The 18,405-nt window shown below is 40.6% G+C and overlaps 2 protein-coding genes across 2 annotated transcripts in view; one reads left to right on the top strand and one right to left on the bottom strand.

Annotated features, from left to right (window-relative positions):
• The window catches only part of LOC139222262 (adipocyte plasma membrane-associated protein), a 35,084-nt gene extending 32,088 nt beyond the window's left edge, over nt 1-2,996 (top strand). Inside the window, exons 7-9 of the mRNA XM_070854235.1 lie at nt 710-870; nt 969-1,164; nt 2,214-2,996. Of these exons, the coding sequence (XP_070710336.1) occupies nt 710-870; nt 969-1,164; nt 2,214-2,423 (567 nt within the window). The 3' untranslated portion in view covers nt 2,424-2,996. The remainder of the gene's footprint in view (nt 1-709; nt 871-968; nt 1,165-2,213) is intronic.
• Nucleotides 2,997-5,537: 2,541 nt separating this feature from the next.
• gnsa (glucosamine (N-acetyl)-6-sulfatase a) lies at nt 5,538-16,755 on the bottom strand. Its single transcript, XM_070853652.1, has 14 exons — nt 16,502-16,755; nt 15,343-15,402; nt 14,932-15,138; nt 13,451-13,516; nt 11,573-11,671; nt 10,605-10,772; nt 10,371-10,453; nt 9,530-9,648; nt 8,896-8,999; nt 8,630-8,731; nt 8,370-8,480; nt 8,152-8,262; nt 7,867-8,027; nt 5,538-6,769 (listed from the first exon to the last, which is right to left on the bottom strand). The coding sequence occupies exons 1-14, from the start codon at nt 16,661-16,663 to the stop codon at nt 6,694-6,696; spliced, it is 1,629 nt and encodes a 542-aa protein (XP_070709753.1). The 5' UTR covers nt 16,664-16,755; the 3' UTR covers nt 5,538-6,693.
• Between the last annotated feature and the right edge of the window lie 1,650 nt (nt 16,756-18,405).

The following is an 18,405-nucleotide window of genomic DNA, read 5'->3' as shown; positions in this document are numbered from 1 at the left end:
CATTTAATGTAAATCTGTATATTTTAAGTTTAAGATAAAGAGGAAGCTCTGAGCTAGATGCATGATGTTTGCTCACAGCTGAGCCGAAGGGGTTCTATGAGCTGAGCCAACTAAGGTTTGTCCTATTTGCTGGAATAGAACCGACTCTTCCAGGTTTTAGTCAAACCCTCAGGTGTTGGTGCTTATGAAAAACATTACATTTTGATTCCAAAAAATATGAAAATTGAAATTGATGGTCTTTTTTTGGGGGCAAATGACCATGGTATAAGAGGGATTATGCCCTTTGAGGTGTTCATAATTCAGAATTAACGGGCGACGTGGGCTCGCAGCAGATTTGTCTGTGTAATGGACACTTATCGGGCATTATGTCTTTTTTATATAGATATAAACCGTTAAGTAAAAGCTAAACCAAAGAGAAATTAGAAAGATACACTAAACTGAATAAAACTGAAACTAGTCAAAAAATACACTCTAAATAAAGCTATTCTAAACTAAATCAAACAAAAATCAAATAAAACGAGTCTAAACTAAACAAAGCTGAGGTTAAACTAAGCAAAACAATGCAGAGCTAAACTAGATTAAACAAGGCTAATAACATAAAAACCAATAATAACAACTAAAATACAGGCTAATCAAGGCTGTGCCGAGCTAAATGAAAGCAGAAAGGTGCACTACATGCTGTCCTAAGATGATCCTGTTGGTGTCTCAGGTGATTGAGCTGAACAGCCTCGGCCGTCTTCTGTCCTACGACCCAGAGACGGGAAGTGTGAAGGTCCTCCTGGACTCTCTCTACATGCCCAACGGAATCGTCCTGTCGCCTGACGAACACTTCCTGCTGCTGGCAGAGACCAGCATTGGACGCATACTGAGGTTCACACACACACACACACACACACACACACACCAGATGAGATCAACGTCAGTTACTCAGCGGGCAGTCATTCAGTCGACTCTCCGTCCTCCCTCAGATATTGGCTGAAGGGCCCGAAGGCTGGTACCAAGGAGATCCTCCTGGACAACATGATCGGTTACCCCGACAACATCCGCCTTAGCGACCATGGAACATTTCTGGTTGGCATAACGACGACACGATTCCGGAAGATCATGCCTCCCTTCCTGGACATGATCGCTCCGTACCCGTCTGTCAAACGCTTCCTGGCCAAGGTCAGTGTGTTTTCACGGTCTCATTATTACACCAACATCTATGAAATATTTACACTCTTCTCTTAGAGTGTTACTTTCTTTCACATTTGATATAATCAGTACGATCTCTGAAGAAAAGGAGGGATTAATATTGAAGAACAACCTGAAATCATGTCACCTACTAAACCTTGTACTAAAAGAGCTACATGCTAGAAGTCATCAGAGATCCTGTTCACATACTGATACTGTTCAGCCACATACCGAATCAGACTCCTCTCTTTCTGGGTTGTTAAGGGATAAATCTAGTATTATTAAATGCCCTTTGGTTTTAACCTTGGCCTCTTTGGTTCAAAATGGTTCTGTATTCAGGTTATGAGGCAGTAATTCTATCTTTAGCTGCACACTGTTTGTGATGATCAAGTATTAAAGTAGTCACTTATAACACATCACCAGAAGACGTGTGCTGTTGGTTGCTTCAATCTAAAAACGGTTTTAGCTTCAAAACCCACAGATCCTCACAGTCAAAGGTTTTATCGGTTAGTTCTACTTTCCCATGATGCATTTGCTTCCTTGTGCAACACTGTGTGATTCACAATTATTTTGTCTGTCAGTCAGTAGAGAATAACAGGCTTTGTTCCAGGCTGCACTGAGACTAGATAGTGTGAAATCTGGCAGGACAGGGGCAGGACCCGAAAGTAACACACACACAAAAGGATTTGTTAGAGGAACACACACATTTTTAGGTGAATACACTGCTGTCACACACACACACACACACACTTGGAAGGAACTGATCTGAACTCCCAGTGAACTTTGGGAAATGTTAGTTGAGGTCACAGCAACAGAGAAAGTGGCTGAAAAACTTTATTTAAAACAGCTTTCGTGCAAAGATGTGACCAGACCTCCAAGTGGACTAAAAGAGCTGAAATTCCATCACCGCAATGATGAGTGAAATCAAAAGAACCACACCAGTGTTTAATGTGGATTAAATGTATTCCCGATCAGGCCCTTGTTTGTCAGCAGACTGTGACTATACCACAGTGAGCGTGTCTGTCTGTGTGTGTGTGTAGGTGATTCCTCTGAGCTGGTACAACGCCCTGCTGCCGCGCTACGCTCTGGTCCTGGAGCTGGGACTGGACGGCGAGATCGTGGGGACGCTGCACGACCCCGAAGGCCGCCTGACGTGGGCCGTCAGCGACGCGTTCCAGCACCGAGGGAGGACCTACCTGGGCAGCACCGACCTGCCTTTCCTGCCCGTCCTGGAGGGACGTGAGAGCTGATGACAGACAACGAAACGTAGGCTTCATTTTTATCTCAAGGACAGTTGAAGTTTCTGTACATGATCGAGCAGCTACGGGGACGTTTGTGGAGCTTCTGGATTTTACATTTTTAAGGTTTTTAAGCCGACGTTCACCTCTGGAGTGACGTGGATTTTGCACAAATCAAATGTGGATACTGTGGCTTCAGGTCAAGGAGTGAACGGACCAACGATCCCTAACCAACAAGACATTTTTAGAAAATCTAGAGACGCTTTCTCTCCCAGCCGTCCTTGACGTTGGCAGACATGTAGAGTCTATTCACAGTTGGGTTTGTTTGTGAGCTACATGTTTCGGACTGGTGATTTCTCTCAGACAGTTTGGACTAATTTAACCTCCTCCTGACATTCAGCTGAGACCCAATCTGGACCGTCAAACTCCACCAACCTTCTCCCTGAGGAATTTTACATTTTCGACAGTCTGAAAAGTGATACACTATTAATACCGTTTTGGAAAGTTAGATTTTAAAATAAATATTTCATATCAGATTTACATTTCAGTGTGACCCCTGATTCCTGAATAGCAAATAAACGCAAACAGAGCAGAAACGATGAAGCTGTGAGGATTTTTGCTCACTTAACTGAAGCTGTTTGAAGACATCTTCTGTTCCAGGTATTTATTCATACAATTTTTACCACTTTTTTTTTTTTTTTACATTTAATAGATGAATCTTGAAAACAATTGTTAAAATCACATTTTTTAATCAATGGAGTCTGGTGGCTTGGAAGAGAGTATAGATGGATGTAAGAGCTTAACTGTCAGAAATGGCTGCCTGACTGCAAGGTAAAGTAGTGAAAATATTTGAAATGTAGAGCACATTTACAGTACTTATTTTTGAATCAGTGGGCCTTTTTTGGCTAAAATATGCTCTCTTGCTGCTCCTGTCCACAGCGTCCAGGCCAGAGCCCCCGTCTGCTTCTCCAAACTGAGCTTGATGGCAGACTGAGATCTCGACTGCTGTGAAACAGTCTGATGGCAGTGGGCACAGATGAGCATCTGAAGCGCTCCGTCTTGGTCCTGGGTGGGATGAGCCACAAAGTGATCACAGTAGGTGACTTTAATATTCATGTGGACGATGATCAGACTGTGCAACAGGATGAAGCTGCCGCCCAACCCGACATGTACGAAGGTGCGAGGGCCCTCCAACACTGCTTGCAGCTTTAATTTCAGATGCATTTCCTTGCATTTCAATAGGGTCCTCGCACCACTTGGTGCTCGGGCCCTAATAAACTACTTTTGTGAGATCAGAATAAAGTTAAAATGAAACAGAAATTTAAGACAGAAAATGGACTCAGTAGTGATATTTTATGTGATATTTTTATAATCTCTTTATTTGGACAAAAACACAAACTCAATACATCATCATCATCATCAAAAACTGCTCCAAAAAATAAAAGTTAGGGTTCCAAACACAACAAAACAGTTCTGACAGATTGGAAAGTGCATCAGTGAATTGAAACAAAGTGATTGGCTTCAAGAGGAAAAAGAATCACATCGTGAACGCTGAATCCTGCGGTTCTTCCAGGAGACTTTCACAGGACCTTAAATCTTAAATAAGTGTCCTCACATGAAGCTTAAACTGAGTCCAGCTGTGACTCAGAACGACCCCGACCGAAGAGGAAGAAAGAGCTGTATGAGCGATTTATCAGAGAGTAACAACCACAGAGCAGTAGCAAGTGGGACAAATGAGGAAAAAAAAACATCGATTCACAATTAACAGCCAGTTTGTCTGCAAGAAACTGATTCACAATTAAAACTGTCAGACAAAAAAAATTCAGTCTTTTACAACAAACGTCATGCAGATGTGCCGCGACATAGAGAACGTTAATACTCAGGGTTTCCCCTCAAAATGAATCTGTAGCCACAAAATACTGGCGGTAGGCAGCTTTAATCTAAAATATATTCATCTTTGAAACTCTAAAATCCTCAGAAGGAACATGGAAATTTCAAGGCAGGGATTAAAGAAGATAAGATTAGAATCTTATTTCGATGTTTAAATGTAGTTTATGGCATAAACATAAATCAGCTCCTTTAAAGTTTGAAAGAGAAAGTCGCATTGAAAAAAATGTATCAAATATAGATTAACCTCCTATTCCTGTCGTCACCACGTGCTGACAGGTGAAATGAAACACTATCAGGCCTAAAAAGTTCTCACACCCCAACCCATAAAATAAAAAATAACACAACTGACCTAAAACGGTGCCGACTGAAATCCTGATGGACTTTTTTTTGGCGAGATATATCTTCTGTCTGTAAAATGACTGCTTCCTCCTTCCCATCAGGAAGTTAATCTCTGGACAGAAACACGGCCTCACGTTTGCCTACAAACCATGAAATTATTGTTAAATATTTGATTGAGGATGTCAAACCTTCCCCCAACATACAAATTCATCTTTTTCTGTCCATTTTAAACTGACATTTGTGACTTAAACAAACTCGGTATGAAATGTAGAACTTGGATTAAAATCCAAATAAGAAACAATTAAATGACAAAATAATTTACAAAAAGAGTAGAAAAAAAAATGTAAATAAAAAGTGACATTTGATTTGAAAGTAGTGAATGAAAAAGGTGCTTTAATGCTGCTCAATGTCTAAATAACCACTGAAATATTTAAAAGAAAACACTGAAAAGTGAAGCCGTCTGCCATTAAATCAGATTTGAGGATTATTGGACTATTTTCAGTCACTAAAACGTTCACTGATCATGAGTGGCATGTTTTAATATGACAGGATCTGACGTCAGTTTATGGATTTTAAGTTTGTAACCAGTTTGCATCCAAATGTGATTCTTCCATCAGACTTATTAAAGCCACTCTGACACTGCTGAAGTCACAGCTAACACCGACTGAGAGTAGCAGCTGAGGGGTAAACGCAGGCTTTGGTCTCCATCTATCAGTAGGCACTCATTTCTGTGAGGTCGTCTTGTGGACTCACATTTTCATTTTGAAATGAGAAACCCAAAACAATGATTTGATTTTCTTCGAGCTTATGCACGGACATTAAAATATGCGTACAGAAATCGATAAATTGTTTTCAGTCTTATATCATCGTCAGAAACCGCTTGTTTCCTGATTCTGGTTTTCTCATTTCAAAACAAAAATCCACTGAGGACACAGAGAAAGACCACAACGGTGTGTTGTCTGTTCATGAAGTTTGACTTCCTCTAGGTGGCGCTCTTATTTCTTGCTCCTTATGACTCAGTTCTTTCACGTGAACACTTCTGTCAAATACTCAGTCACCCGTTTTACAGAAGGTAATGTGGGGTCTAACAGTCATTCTCACTGCGTTTGACTGGTCCTCATCAATTTATCCAGAGGTCACGTTGTTGTCGTTCACTTCATGTCGGCTGTGACAGTAAACAACATACATTATCACAGACAAATGTTATATTCTCTTTGTCCATTAGGCCACATGTGTCCGGTCCTCCTCAGAGGAAAAACAAGCCAATTCTCGAGTCTATTTTTATCACTTCTTGTTACGGCACAAAAGATTTATCGCTAGTCTGAGGTGGGAAAGTCTCACAACAGCATTTACATTGTCTCCTGCCAAATCCCTGCAAAAGTGTGCGCAACATTTGGATGGAAACTTGACTACAGTAAATGTTAAAAGTTGTAAACCATCATGGAAATTGCTCAGGCTTATCACTTTTTCACTAATTTATTATTACATTTCTATTTTGAGCGCAGCTTCTTGGTGAGGAACACAGAAACGTCCTCTTTCTGACAAATTGTTGAGGACCATTCAGAAACCCTGTAAGTAAATGAAAACCTTTTCATGAACTGGCTTCTGTTTGGACTGATATGATCATAAGCTTAACGGACAGAAAAAAAGGCATTGATTTATAAGAACTGAGCAAAATGTTTGTCAGGTGTTTGTCAGGATTTTGATGTGACTGGCCCAGCAGAAATGTACTGCACAATAATGCGTTCATGAAAATCTGAATTAATGGCTTGCGAGTGTAAAACCATCCTGAATGATCTGGCTTCCCTGCACACACCTACTGACAAACTCCTTTGAGCTTTGATAAGGTGGATCCTGCACCCAGAGAGGCCTCCTGTCTCTATGGCAAACCACCTATTCCCAATATGAGCCCACCTGATCCCTTCACCATCCATCTACACAGAGACAGGCTCAGGAGGCCTGAAAACAAGGCAACAACAGCAGGAAAGGCTGAATACTAAATACAATACAGCCCTTCTTCCTCCGTCCATCCATCCGCTCCTCGTCCTTCACCTCATTTCATCCTCTGTCTGAGTCTGCTGAGCCGCCAGCTGTGGCTGGGGAACATCTGTCGAGGGTCAAATTTATACCTGAGAAAACACAACACAGAGGAGGTCATGCTCGTGTGTTTGACTGGAAGTACTGAGGAAGGCAAACAAATGGTTGTTGGCTGTGGAGCCCCGCAGTGGCCATAGAGGGAAATATATAAAGTTTGTTTTCCCTCTATGGCCTCTCCAGGGCTCCAAGCACTCAGTGGAAAGTCTCAGTAATGTCTTGTTTTGTGAGTCGTTAATTTGTGAATAATTTCCTAGAAGTTTCCTGAAAAGAACAGTTTGTAATTTGAAACTAATTCTATTGATAATAGGCAGTGTTCAGTTGGTTCAGTACTCTCTGATTAATATTTTCTAGTGTGACCTGGAGAGTCCTGAATGTTTACCTGGTTTTAAAATTGAGCTTTTCTATCAGGAATATTTCTATTTCCCCTTTAATTAGGCTTATCTCTTTCCTGGAAAAATACTACTACTACTACTACTAACTTATTCAGAAATTACATACCCATAAAATAACCTGTTACCAAATTTTCAGAGTTTGCTGAAATGTGCTCTCTGTGATTGTTCTTTAGATAAATCTGAGAATTTATGAGTTTTTATTTATTATTATTCAAGTATCAGATTTGGATAAAACAAATGTGGATGTACATTTTTTTAAATATCTGTGGTAATGTACACTGGAGTTGAATTGTTCCTTATTTTTTACATTCTTTTAGTGTATAATTTAGCATCTGATTTGCGTTTTCTTCACATTTTTTCTTCATTTTCTAACTCAGAATTTAGACAAGTGTGCTCATCACCAGTGGACCTTCCTATTCCAGTTATTATATTGTGTATATATATTTGTATAATTCAGTTATGTGCAGAAAATGCCAGGAGAATCAAAAATGGAGAAAATGTGCACTTGCCAAAAAGCTTAAATATTAGTTTTGTTTTCTTAAATATACTGTACAATTTTAATTCCAATATTATTATAGACATGTATTCACACGTAGTTGTATTTAGACTTTACTGGTGTGTGGCTAGCCCCATCTCCATTTTTGATCCTACAGCTTATCAGAATATTCTCTTTTTCTTCTTTGTTTCACTGAAAAGTACGGTGTTTAAAAAGTCACGCAGGGCGGTGCTGACCAGACCTCGGATCGTACACGCCGGGTGTCCGGCACGACTGTCCGGAGCAGGACTGCAGCATCATCAGCCGATGGTTCATCTTCTCCAGCACTTCCTGGTCGATGGTCTTTGCGATGTTGGTCAGCTGGTAGGGGTCTGCTGTCACGTTGTACACTTCTGCAAACACCTACAGAGGACGCATTTCCACAGACAATGTTAACCAGCTGGGACGTGAGAAACTGTAAGAATGTACCACTGTTCACCACAATGTCACAAGACTTTTTCACGTGCACGTAGTGGCTTCTTTGCACCTCATTATCGTCAAACTCGCAGTACTGCAGGTTGGCAGAGGGGGCGACGGTGCGCACACATGCGTAGGTGTTGTTGTACGAGTCCTCACAAACACAGTCTGGGAAACACTCCTGGAGGAAGAGGTCAGGTGGAAGAAGAGAGAATTATGAGTGTGATCTGCTGCAGAGACTCTTTCCCCACACAGACATCTTGCGTCACCTCGTCCCTCCCTTCATACCGACACTCCTGGTCCCAGCAGAGGGCAGGCGGGGTCCGACACCTTGCTCCCCTCTCCTTCGTACTCCACCAGGAAGTCTGTTCTCCAGCTGCTGCTGTTCACCTTCCCTTCCTGGTGACGGGCACGCAGAAGAAAAAATAAATGATTATTGGCGTTATAGTGGTGTATGTGTAGAATAATTTACCAACTACCACAACAGCATACACCAGTTAACAGTGTGTGCACCAATCACATAATGAAAAAGAACTTAGTAGTCTCACCATAACGGGCAGGAAGGACATGCCGTCCATCTGTGTCTTGTTGACGTTGTAGCCGGCGATGTCCAGGATGGTCGGACCGAGGTCGACGTTCGCCACCAACAACTGACAACAAGATGAATTCATTCAGTTTGGGACAGTTCAATAAATCCTGCAGGGAGTTACTGAGCTGAGGCAGAAGTACAACACACAATGGGGTGTCTGTACGGCCTCTGGAGGGTTTCATACATGTAAAGAAGGAAAATAAGTGTTTGTGTGTGTGTTTGCACCTGGCTGGTCTGGTTGGGTTTAATATTTGGGCCTCTGACCATGAGAGGAACTCTGATGTCGAACTCGTAGAGCTGCCTCTTATCCAGAGGAAGAGAGAACTGACCTGAAAGGGAAGGAAACATAAAATAAATGAAGATCCAGCACAAAGCTAGTTCTGGTTCTCAGCTGGGTCTCCTGCTGGTTTGTAGTCGGTTCAACTTGCAAACCTTCTAAGAACTGGTTTGCTTTTCTGGTTTTATTACCAGCTGTCACAAAGTTTTAGTTGGCCCTTGACTGATATCATGATAATCCCGGCCCAACCAGTTTTCCTGGCTGCAAGCTGTTTGTTCTGCTGTCAATACGTGAAGAACTGGATCCAGATTAGGCACCGGCTCCGAACCAGCTCTTTAGCTGCCTTGAGGAAAAAAGGGTTTGAGAACTTAAAACTCCAGCAAGGTTCCACAGTCATTTGTGTTCAAAAATGCCCCACAGTATCTCCCAGTTTTCAGAAATCCTTCCATCTTAAAAATGGCCCAGTGATTTCTTCCTTCATTTCTTTCAGTTGTGTTAACAAGGCTTTGATAAACAGGAGCAGAATCATTCCCTCCTTGGCAAAATGTGTGTAGATGTGTGTGTGTGTGTGCAGTTACATACCCGTGTGGTAGCCGTTGTCAGAGGTAAAAAAGATGTAGGTATTGTCCAGTTCACCTCTGACCTCCAACCTCTTTATTATTTTCTCCACCAGGTCGTCCACTGACAGTAAAGTTCTCCACCTGCAGGCCAAGACGAACAACAAGAAACCTGCAATGAAGTCTCACTGAACTGTGGGAGCAGCTTTCAAAACTACAACTACAACGCGCCTCATTAAAAAGGTACAATAACTTTTAGACAAACTACCTCGATTACTAGCAGGCAGAAATACTTAAAGGACAAGTCCGACATTTTAAACCTGGGGCCGGTTGGATATGACTGGTAGGTACAAAAAAAAACTGAAATTAGTCCAGTTGACTTTGGTGTTTAAAAGGGTTGGTTCAGAACCAATACACTTAGGCAGTAAACCAACATGTCCCATGTTTAGCGGGGTAAAATTACTGTTGTTGTCTATGGAGTCTTGTATCTTTGAAGAAAGCGATATAACGACTGCTTCTGGTTAAACAAAAAGGATCTTGCATGTCTGTCTCTGTAGGGATCCTTTCCGTAGCGTTGCCAGACACTTCAAATAACAATGTACCTCTCTAATAACAAGCACTTTTAGTACATGTACTTAGGCTTCAGTGGCTATAATGCGCCTGTCAGTTTGAGGCAATCTACTGGACCAATTCCAACACTTTTTGTAACTACAGTCATTTCAAAACCAAAGTAAGCCCAAGTTTCTTTATATTTAAAGGACAGCTCTGGTACTTTTACCAGAGCTGTCCTTTATAGATACTTTATAGATTATAGATTTATAGATACCAAGATACTTGGAAGAAGACAAGAAGCAGCAAAGACTGACCGTTTCCTGAAAGCATCATCCAGAAACTGAACAGAGGAATTGGTCATGGGGGTTTTGGCCTGTCTAATCAGCCAGTGTTTGTCCTGAAGAGAGATTGAAAGAAAACAAAAATCAATTTCTCCTTTTGGAGTTTTGATTCCGCTAATAACACGGGACACAGTTTTTTTTTGGTGTCTTGTCGACTATCAGATGCATGTTAAGTTCAATGAAATTCAAAGCGAGGCTGTGCTGTACCTTCCCGTGGATGTTGAAGCTGGGGTCTCTGGGAGCTTTGGTGGTGTTGAAGCTGTTCTGGTACTGAGGAGCCGCTGTCCACGGGGAATGGGGGGCCGGCGTGGACACCATCATGAAGAACGGCTGGTAGTTGGATTTATACTGGAGGAAGTCCAGAGACCTGTTGGCCTGAGAGAGAGAGCAGTGGCAGAAAGTAAAAAAAAATTTGGGGTACTTACTTTGCATTTCGATTCTATGCAACTTTGTACTTATTTGTACTGCAATTATATCTCAAAGGAAGTATTTGAGCCCCTCAACGTACACTGAAAGTGCTTGTTTTTTGCACAGATTGTTATTCGAAGCGCCTGACAACATTACAGAACAGATCTCTACAGAGACAGACCTGTAGGATCCTTCTTGTTTCACCAACAGCCCTTATATCGCCCTCTTTAAAGCCACCAGACTCCATTGACAAAAACAGTAATTTTACCTTGCAGGACGTAGGAGTTGCTCGTCTACTGTTGCCTTGGTCGGTTTTTTAAGCAGCAATATGCAAGCAGCATAGTATGTCCACACTTTTAGTGGACATACTATGGAGATTTGAGTTGCTCCAAAGGATTTTATTACAGCCACTGCAGCCTGTTCATGGCTGAGACTGAGGCGATCTACTGGATCCATTCGAAAAATGTTTGTACCTACCAGTTATTTTGAACTCAAAAATAGGTGTAAAAATACTGAGGTTATCCATTAAAAAGCTTAAAAAGTAACTTGTTGCTCTGAAAAGCAAGTGTTCTAAATATCAGTGTTCATCAAGTGGGTTTTAGTATTATTTTGAATCAAATAAACTTAGTTTCAGTCAAGAATCTGTGGAACATACTGTGAAATGTTAACTTTTCTGCCAATTTAAACTGTAAACAAACGTAACATTATTTTAATTTTGAAAACTGTAATCATATGCAGTATTTAAAATAAGTTATTGGTTGTCTCACCAGTACGTCTGTCAGGTAGTCTTTGCTGTAGTCTGCTCCATGTTTCTCAACCTTTCCATTCACTGACAGAGTGTAGTTGTAGTATTTAGAGTTCATCTCCTGGAAAAGACAAACAGCTTTCATGAAATACTCTTAATACTCTAGCGTTTTTATGCTTTTATGTTCATTTTTGTAACAGACATAAAGCCCTTTAGCACAGCATGTGCTTTTATTTTATTCTAACCGACACTGCCAACAGTTTACAACACTCGCTCTAATACTGTATACAAAACCTCCCCTTAAATAACTGCTATTAGCTTCATATTAAATAATTCACACACAGAGAGAGAGACGATCAGTTTGTTTGATGAGACAATTCTGTGACTGATACTAGTCCAATCCAAAATCAGCCTCTAAAGCTTTCCTGGAAAGGACATGCAACAAATCAGGAATAGGCTTTAATCTAGAAAAGTCTTTAATGAAAACACACATTCTAGCTAGAGATTATTATTTCATTATCATTATTATAGTTATTTCTTGGATTGTAGTTGCACGGGGTCCTGGTGTACTATGATGAATTTGGATAATTACAACAACCTGTGCTGATACAACTGGTGAAGATATGTGTAGGAAACACTTGACTCAGGGAGCTCATGAAAAGTCAACAGTGTGGTGGAATCAGAGGTCAGACAGTGTGACAAGAATAAGAATAAATTCACAAACGAACATAATAAGGCTTTGTGTGGTCAGCACCTACACGCTTTCCCCAACTAAGGGCTCCAGCAGTGAAATGACCTCCACTGCACTTTTATACAGTACACACACTCAAACACTGATCAAACACCAGTCTGCTCTTGTTGCTCCACTACTGACATAACCAAGATGTCCTGTTATAAAAATCAGCTTGTATTTAATCTCAAGGATCTTGCACCTCGCTGTGCGTCGACCCTTTAATTCATACATTTACAGTTGTGGACTACTGACACGTGATCCAAGACACTACGCTGCACACTTCACGGTAGCTTACTGAGTCTCTCTCTCTCTCTGTGTGACGATAAGCTTGCCAGGTCTGTTTGTTCAGTAACAGTGAAGATAAAGGAGTCTGCACTGCAGCCATATTCCAGATGTGACCTCTGCACAATGACATCTGTGCACCAGTTAGAGACGTCAAGAAAATCTCATTTTAGCCTGCTTATTAGTCTGGCTCATTCTGCGGAGAGCCTCCTGTCACGTGACCACGTAGACTTTATAGTGATACGTGGGGGAGCCTGAACTCTGACGCACTACTGGGAGGAAAGTAAACTTCTCACAGAGATGTTAGGGAGTGAAAACATTTGTGAAATATGAAGCAATAAATATGGCTGACATGTAGGAAGTGAAATGATTGAAGACTCATATTTATTTATTTATTTTATTTTATCATTTTCATACCAATAAGGTTTAAAAGTTTTTCTTTTATTTTTTGGGTGGCAAACACCTTCTGACAGCCACTTGCCCATTATAGGGCTCTAAAACTGCCCACTGGAGCCCAGCGTGATGATTACAAGAGGAATGGGGTGTAGTATGGATAAATTCTACATAATAAAGCAATAAAAGATTAATATTGGCAATAAAAAAATAGATATTCATCCAAAAAACATCCGTCTGACTATCAGGCAGGAGAAAAGTCTGGGGGTGTTTTGTGCATTGTTGCCTTAGCTCCTTGTAAACAACATTAACACACAAGCTTCATTGTATTGTGACTTGTTTGGAGGAAGTTCTTCAAACAAGCCGAGCTGGATTTGAATCACTCAGGAGGTTCAGGCTTTTAGTGACAGGACCAGTTTACTGGCTGAAGGCGTAGGAAGGAGGCTCAGTGTCGGTTGGTGTCTGATTAAAAATACTGAGTTTCAGTCTTACCAGTCCGACCCAGTAGTTCCAGCCTGGAGGAACGTGCTCCACTCCACCAGCCTCCGCATGGCCGTACTGCAATGCACACAGTGTAAGGGACTTTGTTTAATGACATACACACCAACAATATATCAAGCCAAGACTTTTCTGATCCCCACATCAGAAAATGTGGATTAGATTGGGTTACTCTCAGTCTACAGCCACGCTAGATGAAAAGTCAGAGGATCATCATTAGTCATCAGGGTTCAATGTCTGTGTTCAATGCGTCAAATGGATGTTGAGACATTTCACGAGATAAACACTTTGACCTGCTGGTGCTGCCAAATCACCAAAGTTTGTGTAATTTATCCTCTAGGAAATATAACCGACACTCACATCCACACTACAGGAAATGTGAGTTGATCCGTGACGAGGGCTCACAAGTTGACTTTGTTCGACTTTTAAGGAGTCATAAGTCAAAAGGTTTGGAAAATACTGCAACACAGGGAGGGAGAAGCGAAAGTAGGAGGGCAGAGCTAAACAGATAGTCCAGTTTTTTGAAGTGTGGTTGTATGAGATACTTATTCAGCACAGGCAGCAGCAGAAAAACATATTTTAGCTACCATAAAAACCCCATAAATAAACAAAACATCAGTTTGAGTCTTTGCTATATTTACAATATTTTCTCTGCTCTACCTTGCCGGTAAATCGACCTATGCGCTCTTCCAAGCAACCAGATTCCATTGACAAAAACAGTAATTTTGTATCTTGCTGTTCTACCGCTGCCTCAATCAGCTAGTTTGTTTGTGTTACTGACTTTTGTGTTTTAAAGTGTTTGTTCGGACCCACACAATATTTGTATAACACCACAAACAAACTTAACACCAAGAATATCAGAGTCACAGCGACTCGAAATTCAAAAATGTGATTGATCCAGATTCTCAAATGTGAATTTTCTGCTTTTTTGGTCTTAAATTATAGCAGATGGAACATTTTTGGATTTTGGACTATTTGTCGGACAAAACAGGACATCTGATGAGGTCTCTAGGATATTATGATGGACATTTTTCACTGATTTCTAATGTTTTATTGAGCAAATGATGAATCGTTTAATTGAGAAAATAATCATTGCCTCCATCATTTCCCATATTCTCAGACTGACTAATGTGTCCGCACGCACTGATTAACAAATCTAAGGGCGTGTTCATGTACAGCAGGAAGTCAGTTTCCTTCCATGTGCAATTAGCAGATGTGTGAAGTGAAATGACTTTTCACTTCACACATGCTTCAGATAAAAACAGGTCGTTTTCATCTCGAACAATTAAAAGTAGCATTTTAACTATTCATCCTGAATATCCATTTCAAATTCATTACTATCCCGTGTAGCCATTATTTTGTTACACATTATTCTAATGATTTAAGGAATTTCCAAGCAGAAAAACATGTCTCAGTCTGTATGAATCAATAAAAAGGCTGCAAATCCACAAGCATGGAGTCCTATCGTCTTTTACCTGGTTGAGATATTTCCCAGCGAAGAAGGTCTGGTAGCCAGCGGACGCCCTCAGCAGTGCAGGAAAGGTGTGGGCTTCCTCGCCCTTCTGCCACGCTTTGCTGCTGCAGTTTCCCTCCAGCGTGTTGTTGATGACGTGGTGGTTGTGGGGGTACTTCCCCGTCAGGATGCTGGCTCGGCTGGGGCAGCACAGCGGGCTGGCAACAAACTGGGGGAGGATGAAGGAAGAGCATGACAGAAGGAAAATGGCTCCGTTTTGAGATGGAAAGGTGTGGCTTATTTATAGTCTTTAACTGATCCCACAAAGGTGAAGCAGGTGATGCACAAGTCGTCTCAATTTTCAGCCATTAAATGATCCCTGATGAGACCTAATATGACAGTGGGTGGGCAACAATAGATTAATGACACTTACTGCATTTGTGAATGATATCCCTGCATCACCAATGAGTTTTTTCGTCTTGTTAAGTGGACTCTGGAAGGAAGAGGTTTGGTGTGATGAGACAAATATCTTTATTATATATTCATCATAGAAAACAATATATTCTAACCCAAACACAAATATACCATAATTATGAATATAGCCAAAACTTAACGGTTACGCAACATGTTATATTTACAGTACATACATTTACATTTAAGATATGTAAAAAGCTCCATTCTACACTTGTGTCTGTCAGGTCAAAGATCTTCTAGAGGTAAATCAGAACAAATATCTTTACTACATGTATCTGTATCTGTAGCTGAATCATTCACTGGCCTCTGTTGCACTCAAATGAGCTCAAAGTGGGCAGCAAGCCCCCTTTTTTCCCCTCACAGTCATCACCAAGTTAAGATGAAGTGATGACGTCTCTGTCCCACAATCTTTATGACTACGAACCTTTACTTAAGTAAGGTTCTGAATGCAAGACCTTTATTTGCAGTACCAATACTTAGTATTTTCACTGTGTGGTATTAGTACTTTCACTTAAATAGGAGATCGGAATACTTCTTTCCCCACTGCACAGGTGAACATGACTCCTTGAGTATTATTCTTATACATCAGGCACGCAGGTAATCAGTCAAAAGGCTGAATATTTAATTAATCTGCTTTAAACCCTCTCTTGTTTAAGACAAAACTTTTAACAGCATGTTGGCTGATATGTGGTATTAATCCAAGGATGAAAAGGCTTTTAGAGTGACAGCAGCTTCAGTCTTTAGTCTGCATACACTTATGGATTGTCACTAATGGATTATACCTCTAAATTGCCAGATTTTTCAGTGAAGATCGGACAGAGGTTTCTAGATGAGGGTTTTCAGAAGAAGGGGGGAGTGTTTGCTGTGGGGGCAGATTGGAGCAAGTGATAAGGCTGCTGACTCTGTGAGATGCCTAAATGATGTGTCCAACCAGGAGGAATGTGAGCAGTCAGCTTAATCAGACTGGACCACAAGTTTAGTTTAAAATCAATTGAACACACATTTCCACATGACATGACAACATACTGAGCTGTGCATGCAAAGTCACGACTCACAGATGAGCTCCTAAAAATGAATCCACCCCCAATAAAAGCATAAAAACATTAGGATGCACTCACCAGACCCCCGATAGCGATGTCCAAATCGTCAGTGAGGATCAAAACAATGTTTGGTCTCCAGTATGACTTGGCAAACACACCGCTGCTCAGGTAGCTCCACAAAGTGACGCAGATAAGGACACAATTCAATAAGGTGAGCGGACACGAGCGCTTTGAGCCCATTTTCTTAACTTAATCATAAACTACTGAAGCTGTCCGTCTCCTTCTTCGGCTCTGTACCTTGTAAGAGCATGAAATGTTCTCGGTGAGTCCTGTCTGGAGAAAAAAAAACAAGGAACAGACTCGGCCCTGTTTCTATTTGAGACAACACTTCCTTGTTTCCTGGTCATGTGCCGCTCGGCTACGGAAGCCCAGTCAGCTGATTTGAAGACGTGACGCCCCCAGCATGACTAATGAGAAAAAAATAACTGTTATTGTAAGGTGTCACATTGGTTTTTGTTCTATGTTTCGTTACTGCATTTTTGTGTTTTATTATTATGTTTTTCTACTAATTTTTCAATCAAACAAGAGCCCCTCTGCCACCAAATGCCACAGAAATAATCATTATTTACTTTGTTATTTATTTAAAAATGAAATAAAAATAAATTAAAAACCTTTATTGTGTTGCTTCAAAGCCGAAATTCAAACGTAGAAATCAAGACGGATTGCCCACATAATTCAAACTGAGTGCCCACAAAGGATAAATCTTGTCAAGTGTCTGAGAATTGTCCATATCTACTTTTTTCAAACAATTATATTAAAAAATATAAATATAACAAAACGTCATTATTTCAGATTGAACATGACTAGTAAATCAGCCACATTTACATATAGTATATTACATATATATTACATATATAAATATTAGCTAATTCCAGATGTATGGAAGCTGATAAATAACAAGAAATTGCAGTACAGAAGATGTGCTCATTATAATCTGATGTGCTGATTATAATCGTGCAGAAGAAGACCACCTCTATTTTCAGGCATACTTCCCTCAGTGACACCATATGAAATGAAGGAAACAATGATCACTGCAAACAAATGAAATACCCAAACTTGATTGTATCATACTTGCATATGTAGGGATTTGAAAGTAATATGATAACGTATTAGTTGATCCTGAAAAGAATGTCTATGATATCAGCTTGTACTTTCATTGCAGACCTGTTTTTGAACAAAAGTGGATGAAAAGCCTTACCAGATAAACAACATTTCGGGTAATGATGTTGAAAAGGCTACTACATTTTTTTCATATTATCATCATATCATTTCTACTTCAAGCACACAGAAATTAGCAGTTTTTCCTCTCATCTACCTTCTGCTTTTCAGCAAGCGTGTACCAGTGTGTGTTATATGACCACAGACATTAATAACACTTAAGTGAGTATACTACTGTAGGGGTAAAGTGTAAAATGTAAAACAGAAAATGTATTGCTATTTTGAAATTATATTCAGTTGTTTTCTACTTTGAATTGTGCTTGATGTTGTTATTGTTAATGTATTTCCAAATGTAATGCATTTCCAAAACGACTTCCTAGCGTGGACCTAAAATCAGGGAGCTGATTGGTCGAGATACTTTTAGCTCCTCTGTGATTGGTCAATCCAACATCCACGGACACCTGCTGCACCTGTCGCGCGACCTGAAGAAAGTTTGGCAGCCGTTGAGAAGTTTAGCAAAGTGGGCTGGTCCATTGTTCATTCCTGGAGGGGGGGAGTAAGGAAAGTAGAGTCCGGAAGGTTCAGGGAGGAAACTAAAAGCTGTCAGACGGGTCGCCACCTTTGGAGGAGAGGAATGGAGTGCTCCAGGAACTCTATCCTCCTCGAGACGCTCAAAGAAAACTTTATAACTTTTGTTAAGCAGTCTGGAAAAATGACAATTCAACCTTAGAAAAATAAGCACATTTTAGCTAGTTTGCCTTTAT

The sequence above is a fragment of the Pempheris klunzingeri genome, chromosome 22, assembly GCF_042242105.1.
Source record: "Pempheris klunzingeri isolate RE-2024b chromosome 22, fPemKlu1.hap1, whole genome shotgun sequence".
Taxonomy (NCBI): Eukaryota; Metazoa; Chordata; class Actinopteri; order Acropomatiformes; family Pempheridae; genus Pempheris; species Pempheris klunzingeri.
This window is presented reverse-complemented; position numbering and strand designations above follow the sequence as displayed.

Bases quoted from the DNA above. Each gene is read 5' to 3' on its own strand.
- gnsa (XM_070853652.1), bottom strand. From the start codon at position 16,663: ATGGGCTCAAAGCGCTCGTGTCCGCTCACCTTATTGAATTGTGTCCTT. The intron at 10,773-11,572 runs GTGAGACAACCA...TCTCTCTCTCAG, and splicing joins ACTACCTGACAGACGTACTG to GCCAACAGGTCTCTGGACTT. The intron at 6,770-7,866 runs GTCTGGTCAGCA...GTGTTTTCTCAG, and splicing joins CCCGGCGTGTACGATCCGAG to GTATAAATTTGACCCTCGAC.